The 11,387-nt window shown below is 41.1% G+C and overlaps 1 protein-coding gene across 1 annotated transcript; it reads right to left on the bottom strand.

Annotated features, from left to right (window-relative positions):
- Positions 1 to 286: 286 nt before the first annotated feature.
- LOC146435602 (nucleolar RNA helicase 2-like) lies at positions 287 to 11,387 on the bottom strand. Its single transcript, XM_085064321.1, has 15 exons — positions 11,201 to 11,387; positions 10,435 to 10,704; positions 9,674 to 9,749; positions 8,993 to 9,171; positions 7,381 to 7,498; positions 6,333 to 6,518; positions 5,671 to 5,816; positions 4,877 to 5,026; positions 4,221 to 4,382; positions 3,379 to 3,498; positions 2,576 to 2,649; positions 2,222 to 2,381; positions 1,799 to 1,933; positions 1,375 to 1,419; positions 287 to 870 (listed from the first exon to the last, which is right to left on the bottom strand). The coding sequence occupies exons 1-15, from the start codon at positions 11,303 to 11,305 to the stop codon at positions 652 to 654; spliced, it is 2,145 nt and encodes a 714-aa protein (XP_084920447.1). The 5' UTR covers positions 11,306 to 11,387; the 3' UTR covers positions 287 to 651.

Raw genomic sequence — 11,387 nt, 5'->3', positions numbered from 1 at the left:
ATCTCCCTCAGGGTCCTCCCTCCCCAAGGTTCCTCCTCAGGGGGCTTCCCCCCACACTTTGGAAACTGTCTTTCCTACCCCCATTGTACAAGGAGTCACAATCTGGGACAGAAACCAAAACCCAGTAAGTTTTAAGGAAAGAAGAGCTTCATTCCAGTTCCACAAAATTTAAAAAAAAAAAGGATTTATTTTTCGTTAAGGAGCTCCTGCTAGCACACTCCCCCATCTGGTACCTTCCCACATCTCCACCTGCAAAATACTGCCTCAAATACATGACAACAGAATATGAAGTTGTAAAATAATATTTAATTTTATCAGAAAATGTACAGGTTTGAGCAGCAATTCAGATCTATATATTATATAGTGAACCAGGCTACAGTTTTGAATGCAACAGACATATTATGGAAAGATTCGAAGAGCAATATGAGAAACAAAAGAAACAATTCATTTTTTCTTGCAGATTTTTAGGGGTTTATTTCCTTGCACTTTTTTTTTAAAATGAACAGAACCTTATTTATGAACAAAGTAGTACTGACAAAAAACAAAATCTTAATGAAGTACTTTTCCCAATGGTACAAACACACAGAAACAGCCTAATGTAATATAAAATACTTCAGTCCCATTTTTTTTCTCACTTCCGGATTGTTGAAGTTAATGTTCAAACGCCCTGCTGAAACTTCGTTTCTGGCCTCTGCTCCTGAATCTGTTTCTACCAGAGCCACCACGCCGACCGTTCCTGGAGCCTGAGAAGCTTCTGCCATTTCCTCCACCACCACCACCTCCTCCTCCTCCTCCTCGTACGGATTCTACCAACTCTGGTAATTCAGTTGCCACACACAAACGCCAGTGTTTTGAATCTTCCCATCTTGCCTATTGGAATGCAGTCAGACATAGTAAGTTAAATTCTAGGAATACAAGTACAGGGTATGTAATAATTATTGAATTTACTCAACAGTGAAGGTAAAATCACGAGCTGATATATGGGATTCAAGCTTCTAACTAAAGGGACCAATAATTATGGCATGGTAATACTAATGCTGCAAAGCAAAAACCTGGATTCACTTTTCTGTGGAGAGAATTCTGGGTGAAAATGGGAGGCAGGGAATAGAAAAAAGGGGAATATAGCTTGCTTCCTACAAAGATGAATTCAGCACCACTTTCCTCAGTGCAAAGGCTTCAAGTTATAGACTTTTGGTTACAGAGGAATGCCTTAGAAAGGAAACATTGTGTGCTTATTCTGTTCTTTAATTCCTTCCAAGCCATTCCTTTTGCCACTAGGAAAGGCAGGATAAAGGCTACTTAATGTTTTCAGGGTAACCCAGTCCAGCCAGTTTCATCTCCAGTCTGCTGTACCCAGATTTGCAATGAACATACCTCTATTTCCTTTTGCTCTGCTGCAGGAACGTCAAAGCACACCCCCTAAAAAGAAAGAATAATTTTAATCCATACAAGTCAAGCATTTAAAATGACTGCAACCATACACAACAGAGCCCACAAACCTACACCTCACAGACAGGCACTATCAGAACTGACTGACCTAAGAAATGCTTTTCTGTTTTGTTATTAAGAGACAGTTAGCATGCTTCATACATTTTACCTGTTCTGCTATCCCCATAGCCACGCATTATCCTACCTCCTTAGCATGTCAGTAGAGCCCTAAGTGCTAAAAAAACAGATTACGGCCCATCATCAACAGTGTCTGGAATATAGAAAAAGACCAAACAGCTCCCCTGACAATTGCTAAGAAAAGGCTGCAATCAGAAGAGCCCAGTACCAAGGGCAGAAACCAAAAACTTACCATTTTTCCCTTGAGGAAACACATTCTGTTCACCTTCCGATCAACATCATCACCCAACACTTCTCGCAGTCTGCGCCAGGCGTAGCTCATGTTATTTATTTCTTCAGAGCAGCGTAGTATCATTGTAACAAATCCCTAAAAAATTGGGTACGATTTTTTAGTCAGAGGAATAATCTTAAGCACATAAATCAGACAGGAGAAACCCGCCAATTTACACTTTATTAACTAAATATTCAAGTAGGGCATCAAGTATCTTTACAGACACTATATTGTTGCTTTTAACGAAATCAGTAGTTCCTAGTGGAGTAAGTATAGTTCTCAAAAAATGGTCAGGAGACACATAATTCTCTATTTAGACAACATAGAGGTGTGTTGTTTTTTCCAGTTTCAAGACAAGCATTAAGCCATAACACCCTTCCTTACCGCATCTGAGTTCAGCAGCGAGCGTTGTTCGATGGACGTAGCACCTGAAATATGGGCCAGAGCTGCAGCCAGAGCATTAACTGGTCCCTTTTCTTTTATTAGCAACTGAGCAGATTCTCTGAAATACTCAATAGCAGTCTGAGGAACAGAATCCAGGCACCTAAATAGTTAAAGAAAAAAAATTAAACAATTTATACACCAATAGTTACTAGGCTCTGGATTAGAAAAAAACCCAGTAGTCTGAGATTTCAATAGTGATTAGAAAGTTCAAAGAGACAGCAAAGAACAATTCAAACAGCTCTTCTGAACTAAGAAGGCAGGAAGATACAACAGGGCTTGAGTTCCCAAACACACCTCATGGCATCTTTGCTGGAAGCCTTTATTATGTCTGTTGCAGTAGGAACACCAACACGCTTGAATGTAATGCCCTGAAATTTAAAAGGCAAAAGACAAATAAAAATTGCAGACCATAAATAATTCAGTTCTGAAGAGGCAGTATTGAACTCCAACAAAACAAGCATTTAAGTCTGTAATTTTTCTTCTTATTTTCACCTTTTAATTTGCAATTTTTCCTAGTGAAAATTGCAAGCTTAAGCTTACAGTAACACTTAGAAGGCTTTCATGTACCAGGCCAGTTTAAGTGATTCGGTGACCTTAAAGTGAAAACAGAAACTATTTTGGCAGATTCCTGGGGAAAACAGAGTTCTACAAATTCTAAGTTACTACTTTTAGTCTGATAGATTTGGATTTAAGTACAAATTACAAAGCCTACGTCTAAATGTACCTCTATTTTATGTGCCAGGAATAAATCATCTCATCCCTACTGCATACTTAATTGTCGAGGAAACTACCACATGGAACAGTACACAAAGTGCAAAAATGCAAACTAACAGTTCTCAGTAAAGCTGGATGTATGCATATCGCTGATCACATGATAACCAGGGTGAACATTACACAAAGCAGTGTGAGTTTTTTCTCACTTCTGCAAGGACAACCTTATTGGCATTGGCTGAAAAAGTGTGGGTGTGAGAATGTGCAGTGCTCTCCTTGTTCCATAGTAACCAACAGTGTACTCGCCCTCCTCTGGGTGCTTTATAAGCTACATTCTGTAATTGAACAAATTAGAGTCTTGCAATTAGAAGAAAACTGCACTTTACCGCTTTTTGTTCCACATGTCTTAATTGATATTCTTCCTTTCGCTGATAAAAACAGATACAGATCCCAGTCCGCCCAGCTCGACCTGTGCGTCCAGAACGATGGATATAGGATTCCACATCCTTCAGAAACAGAAGGCTTTATCAGTTACCTAGTTCACTGTCATTTGATCAATTCATTGCATCCATGTAAGTTGTAGAAGCTATTACAATTAAGCCTGAACAATGCACAATAACTGCATCAGAGAATTAAATTAGAAAACATTGTTTCACTAATATCGACCAAATACGCTTTTCCATAATCTAAAAATCGAGGTTTGAAAGCCAGAGCCATGAGCATGGATCAACTTTTGTTTATGCATCACACATTTGGAGTGTGTATACCTCTACAACAATCCCATTTACCCTCCTGCACATCCACTTCAGAATGGTTACTGTGATATTAAGAGCATTTTCAGTGAAACATTACCTTGTTTCTTTTCAACCCTCTTAATTTCAGGCAAAATTTTCACCATTGTGGTCCCTACTTCACATTCACCCCCACTTAAGAGAATCATTCTTCCCACTGCTTCCAGCCTTGCAATTACAATAACTAGCTTTGAAAGGAGAGGCTTTGAACAGCCTCCTAAAAAGACATTTTAAGGAAATAATCTTTAAACATATTAGGGGACTGACACACTCCCAAAAGATCCTCCAAGAAACTACTTTTACATATCTGGACATTTCTCCCCCTTAAGCACAATGCTGATGAACTCTTTGTGGTCAATACCATCACATGATAGCATACACTACTTGAAAATGAGACTACAGATTATTACAAAACATCCAACAAAACAGCCTCCTACCTTTGGTGGTGAGCTTTGTACAACCAGGTCAACTTCTGGGATATCTAAACCACGGGCAGCTACATTGGTTGCAACCAGAACTTTAAACGAACCATTTCTAAAACCCTTCAGTGTGATCTCTCTTTGCTTCTGAGGAATGTCACCATGCAATGACTGGCAATCCTGAAAAACAGTATGATTTTAGAAGTATACCAAAATCCAAGACTGTGCTCCATTTTGTGGTCACAGTTTTGGGTACATCTTGGACACTGATAGGTACTGTGTGGCAAGATACAGAAGATGAACTGAATTATCTGAGTTTATATTTTTAATATGCACTCAATAATTCTTATACCTCAAAGTCCCTTAACAATGGTAGCAAAACAGAGCTGCAATGTGTGTCTTAGCTCCACATCTCATTACTGTAACATACGAAAACTTTGCCCTAACTTGCCATCCACACCATCTATGCAATGCTTGGCTTTTTCAAAACAGTAATCTACAATTTTTGTTTCATGCCCATGGGAAAGAGTAAAATCCTATCTGACCACTCCCAAAAGCCTGCCCTATGCACTTTGAAACTCTCTCTTTAAAACTTACTCAGCATAGGTCTGGTATCAACATAGGATTCATACATCTCTGACAGGTTTTGTTAATGAATTCACATGATAAAATACCTGTTTGATTGAAGCATTCAGAGCCAGTTCATTTGCCTCCTTTTTGGTCTCACAGAAGACAATGGTCCTCCCATGGCTGCCACTGTAGACCTGAATGACATCTCCAATAACTGCAGCTCTCTGCGACCAGTGACACTCTATTGCCAAATGCTGTGGAAAAGAATTCCAGTGTTTAGCATATGTAAAGTTAAGGCTCTTTTTACATACATTTGGAACTGTTAAATACAGAAATAGTAAAGAGTTATACACTTCCCTGATGGGGAAAATGTGCTAACTCACGATCCAGAATGAGATCTGTAAGGCTCTTATGCCCACCACAACTACTGTAATGTTCAGCAAAATTATTACAGTAAGAGAAAATCAGGCTTCTAGCATATATGTATAGTATTCCTTGCTATGGTATTTACTGCACAGCAAGCAAAGGCCTATTGAGGTGAGATACTACAGGAAGTTCGAAAAAAAGTATCTTGTATACAGAATATCAGATTTAAAAGCAGCAGGCTGATGTTAATGTGTACCTTTTGCTTCCAACTTGGATAAATTCACAGATACTGTTTTCCTCAAAAAACCCACAAAACTGACAAGAAAAGCCCCTCTCTCTACCTGTGATGTGAGAAGACAGATTCTAAACCTAGAAACAACCTGACTAGCTGTAATGTGCCTTATGCTTAGAAAAAAAATTGTCAAAACAACTTCCAACATCATTGTGATAATGCACCTTAGGAAGTGATGACCTTTTGTAGCATAAAAGAATAGGGGAAAAGCCTGAAAACATTTCACATGAGATTACTCACTTCTACTGTTGTAGCAGCCTTCTGAGTTCTTTTCCCAATAAGGTCAACCTGTTCATATTTAGCCTTCATGTACTTCTTAGCCACATCGTACACCCAGTGTGGGCAAGTTGCGGAAAACAGCAGTGTCTGGGGATTGTCTTCAGAATCTTAAAAAAACCAAAACAGAACAATACTTCACAAACTTCATACATTTCACCTAACAGATGTACACAAGTTGATTATATCGGGTATTAAAAATGAGGTTAGATATCAGTACATAACATAAAGAAGCCAATTGAGCTTTTAAAATTTATGCATTACTGACATCTGGAGAAAAAAATACTCCAAGAAGTCTAAATATTTTCAAGATTAAGAAAAAATTACTATAGCAAAAAAATCCAGTCTGTTTTCAAGCAGTGAAAAAGGTAACAAGCTATTTCCTTTCAATATGAAGAAGTTCAAGCACAATTTAAAGACAGGTGTCCAAGACAGTCATTTACAGACTCCTAGGGTAGTGGATTTTAAGCTTTGCAAAGCTTCTGTGAATGAGTCCCACATTCACAATATACAATATTCAGTCATTTCTAAACAGAGTCACTTTATAACTGAATTTTAGCAAATAAAATGATTACTAATATTTCCTACTATTTGCTTAAGTATTGAATAATTTAAATATTAAATACCCTTCTTGTATGCAACTCGCAAAATGTCTTCTACTTGCTCAGCAAATCCCATGTCCAACATCTGGTCAACTTCATCGAGTACAACATGCTTCACCTTGGTAAGGTCCAGCTTGCCATTCTGCAGATGGTCTTTGATTCGACCAGGTGTCCCAACCAAAATGTCAATGCCACTTCTCATGAGATCAACTGGTAAACAGGGAAGAGTGAGCAGTGAACTGGGAGCACTCTCTACAGAAGTACCACATAATAATGAAACAGCTTCTTAAACCATTCCTAAGCACTCTCCTTGCAAAAAGTGAGAACAAATGAAGAACAGGAAGAGAAAATTTGGGGGAAAAAAAAGGTTAAGGTAGAATATCTACTGCTCTTCCTGAAGGGAAAAAAGAAAAAGAAGAGAACTTCCCTCTCCCATGATTTAAATAAAGTAGAAAACTATGAGCTTCTTTTAATATTCTTTAGAAATAGCTAGCTCTTCCCAAATTATCTATCTTAACTGGAAACTTTTTTTAAAAATACCTATTAAACTATCCAAAGTACTGAAAAGAACTCCTTCATGAGGTTCTTCAGTGGGAAACAAAATCATCCCTAATGTCGCAAGATGTATCGTGATGAAAGAGCTCTTTCTCATTCTTTGTTTACAACCACCAAGACAGTAAGTTATGCTGTCACAATAATTTCTTCTCCACTTTACAAATCCTCTAGATATCCCTTACCGCATGAAAAAAACACATAGCCACTCGCAGCTTTAAGAATTAACTTCTTTAAAGCAAATGTGTTTACAAGAACCTAAACCCAAACACAGGTTATACACATAGTATACTCTGTTTCACTTTAATTTAAGGTACATGAGTAGATAAACACCTCCAAGAATGTAACTGAGAGCTACAGCTATTCATCTCCATAAGAAGATACATTTTGAGCTGCTGAATTCCCCATGAATAGTCTCCAGCTTTTGGGTTGAAAGTGTGTGTTTGGAAAGACCCAACTGCATTTCTTAAACATGTCAATCAATCAGTGTTTTCAATTGTTAGTCCTAAGAGTCACTTACTTTGTCCATTATATGGAGTTCCTCCATAAAAACAAGCTACTGTCAGCTTCCTTGTGATGTCCTTGAAATCTTTGGCAACCTGATTTGCCAGCTCTCTTGTTGGACAAAGAACTAGAACCTGCACAGAAGACAAACAGATGTTTTCTCAGCATGGCTTCTGCCAAGAAACCACTAGACTTCTAATCATTGATTTAGATCTGACCATTTGCAAAATTTAAAAAAGAAATCTGTTTTAAATAATTATCTAAGCAAAGGCTGGAGAAACCAGCTGCTTAAGTCTCTTGTAACATCATTAAACTCCTTCAACATATACTCATTTAGGACAGGCTAAATTCTTTTTAAACAGGATAGCAGATACTTTAGCTCCCGAACAGATCAGCTACAAGTTTTCTTCTACATGTACATACGATGTGTGAGTACAAGACTGGGTAACAAAAGGGTTTTGCACCTGCTCTGTAATGCTTCACAGTCCTGTGAGAAGAGGTAAGGAAGAGCTTTCAGCTGTCTCTTGGCATCCCTGTGACTCAGGGAAACATATGTTCAGTTTGCAAAGCTGGTGTGCAAATCTATACCCCTGCAGAGGCAATCAAGGAACCATCCTCTATTCCAATAAACAGCCTTCCCTGCAGGCAAGTTACCTAATTGAGTTTAATGTCTGATTGAAGCACTGCTCTCAAACCTGGCATCAGTGGCTTCACAAAAGGAATCTTAAAATCCTTGTTCTGTTACCTCTTTCAACATTAAAAACCATTACCAAAAAGCAAGCAGAAGTGTTATTATGATAGACTGAGGCATGGAATCTTTTTTAAGGCTTATGACTCCCTTGAAGTAAGCCCTTCCTTCTCCAAAAGACTGTGCTTAATCTAGAGACAGTGTTCTCAGTCAACCAATGTGATTGGCAGATGCATATCAAACTGCTAGTACTAGCCTTGGAATATACTTCACATCATCTATGAGATGGCTGACAGCGTGAAACAAACTAACAAAAATTATTAATGAGGACACACTCAGCTTCGGCCTATCTAGTTTTTTTGGAGGCATTGTAAGAATTCAGTGAAAAACCACACGTGGTATTCCTTAGCAGAATGAACACAGCTCTTAATGAATCTGCATTCTCTGGAGCAGAAGCTTCAACATTTGGTGGTGTTCCTAGTGAAAACTAAGTCTATTTTTAAAACCTCCCACTGATTACATGTTTTAGAAAGAAACATGTTTAAGTAGACAGCTTTTATCAAGCTGTCAAGTTACAATTAGTAACTAATCTGTTAGCAATTTGGGAGAAAAACAAGCATCCAGTAGCTGCTAGCCCTGAATAGATAGTGTGACCGAGCAAAATTAAATAGGAACACGTTGAACACCTGTAGTTTTGGTCTCCCTATGGCAGAAAAAGGAAGTGACAAGTGGACAGAGCTGTTGTGTTCTTCACTCTTCATCAGCGGCTGGGAAGCAGCACAGGATGCAGGCAAAGCCCAGTGAACACAGCTTTCAAATCACCTTAAATGTGGGTTAGCTTACCCTGCACAGACCTGAGGAGTTCCTCCAGTGGCTCAAAAACCTGAATCATTCAGATGTAAGACAAAGCAAAATCACCATTCTACCCAGGCACAGTTACCTTTGGTGGACGGCCTCTTCTTCTTTCCTGTGACTCTCCCTGAAGCTTTTCAATTAAGGGAATAGCAAAAGAGAATGTTTTCCCTGTTCCAGTTCGTGCTTGAGCAATGACATCTTTGCCAGAAAACACTGGGTTGAAGGTCTTCACTTGCACAGGGAACAGGTATGTCACTCCTCGAGCTGTGACAATTTCAAGAGATGTCTTTAATACAATCATTTTACAAGTGTTCTTTCATACTCTTCTGTGGAAATTATTCCAAGCAGAACTTCCTTTAAATCTAAAGTTAGTCAGGATTGTATCATCACCTCCACTGATTTATCTGATCAGATGAGTCATCTGCAAAGAGTGCCCTGGGACTGTCCATTTTACTCTCCCACTTCACATCACGAGACACAGTGCTATTCACACCAAAACAGCCTTTAATTTAAAAATTCTCACACTTTTTTTTTTCCTTTGCTCATGTAATTTAAAATTTTACTGCAAAGTCTGAACTGGCCAACACTGCAAACAGGGAAGTGTGTGTTCAAAGGTGTATTTAGGGCAGGTAATCAATGTCTTCTGCACAGCATCCGTGCTTGTATATGCACAGGCTGAGCACATCTCAAAGCTCATTGGGGAAGTTGAGCACAAAAACACACGACAGAGATCACTGACATGGTTACATCATGCCAAGAAGCTTACCTTGAAGAAGCTGGACAGTTTCTTTGGAAATAGAAAAATTGGAGAAAGCACCCTCTTTCTGTTCTCCTGTCAACTCCTGTTAGGTAAACAATAACTCAAATAAGATTCCATGTGAATATCATGTGGCTGTCAGTAAATTCAAGGTAATTCCAGCAAATTCAGCACAGGCACTAGTGTCATACTGTCCAGTGAGTGTCGCAGCTGCATCTAAAGAGCCTTCTTTGTTTTACCATCATATTTCAAAGTTGGACAAAGCTAGCAAAAGTGATCTTTAGGTTACGATTGTTTCATATCTAACAGCATAGTAAATGCAAAGCACTCAAACCAAAACTGGAAACTCTTTAATTAGAATCACAGAGTATCATGAGTTGGAAGGAACCCACAAGGATCACCAAGTCCAACTCCTGGCTGTGCACACGACAACCCCAAAAATCACATACATCTAATGATGCTGAATCATATTAAAACTCCATCTCAGTGCAACTTGTCTGTCTGGTAACAGCTATCACAGCACCAGACTGCTGAAGTGAGGAACCATCATGCACTGATCCAAAACTCCAGGACTTTCATAATTCAAAATTCTTGCAAATAGTTGGCAGACTGGACAATTCAAGAACTTTAAATCCTGAAAATTTACAGCACTTTCGACTGATTGGGGGGGGGGGGAGGGAATACAACCCATTCTAAATTTGGCCTTGTTACAACACAGGAGTTACAAGCTGTAACACATCACTACAACTAAAACCAGTCATTTGCTTTACCTGATCCTGCTCACTCTCACTGTCGCTCTCACTTGCCGTTTCACTGGAACTACTCTGTCGGCTTCTGCGGGAGGATTTGCTGCTTAAGGAAGACAATTTCGGCTTCTCCAGGCTTTCCCCTTTCGCATGACCATTCTGTTTACTGACACTCTTTGATTTCTTGGGTTTCGGGGTATAACACTCTTCATCCGATTCCTCGCTTTCATCTGTCTGAGTCTTTCCCCTCTGAAACTTGTCCCGGCGTTTAGATTTCTTCTCCTTTTTTTCCTTCTGGCAAGGCACAGAGCAAATGAAAATACACGCTCGTGGATCCAAGCGACACGGAACAGAGAAGAGGGTGCAGAACAGTTAAAGCTTGAAGTGCACGTTCTAGTTACTGACGGGGGCGGTGGCTGCACAAGGCAACAGATCCCTGCCGGCCGCCGCCGCTCAGGAGACACGTTACCGACCACGAGACAACAGGGCCTTGGTTTTCGGGGCTCGCCCCCGCTCCAGAGCGCCCGGGAAAGCGCTCACGGGCTCCCACTCGGCTCCGGCAGGCCCAGCACGTCCGGCGGGGCCGCCCCGACACGCGGCGAGGCCGCGGCCCGGCCTGCCCGCGCACGTGGCCGCCCGGTCCGAGCCGCCACGCGGCCACGCCGCACGCGCCTCGCGCGGCCCGCGCCACCGGCGGGGCGGGGCGGCCGCGATCCGAGGCCAGAGCCGCCGGGCACCGGCCGCAGCGTGCGGGCGCGGCCAGGCCGTACCCGGAGCCCTTCCCTGGTACCTTGTGCCGCCGGCGGCCGCTCTCCGGGACCGCCTCGGTGTCCATCGAGCAGTCAGAGCCCGATTCGGCCCCACTGCTGGTGCTGCACCGGGTGGCCTCGGGCATCTCCGCTCGCCGCCGCCGCTCCGCCACGCCGCGCTCCGCACCAGCCGCGCGCCCGCCGCACGTCACGCTCCGAGCGGCCGAG

This window comes from Lichenostomus cassidix, chromosome 6, assembly GCF_008360975.1.
Source record: "Lichenostomus cassidix isolate B80296 chromosome 6, HeHo_3.0, whole genome shotgun sequence".
NCBI classification, from domain to species: domain Eukaryota; kingdom Metazoa; phylum Chordata; class Aves; order Passeriformes; family Meliphagidae; genus Lichenostomus; species Lichenostomus cassidix.
This window is presented reverse-complemented; position numbering and strand designations above follow the sequence as displayed.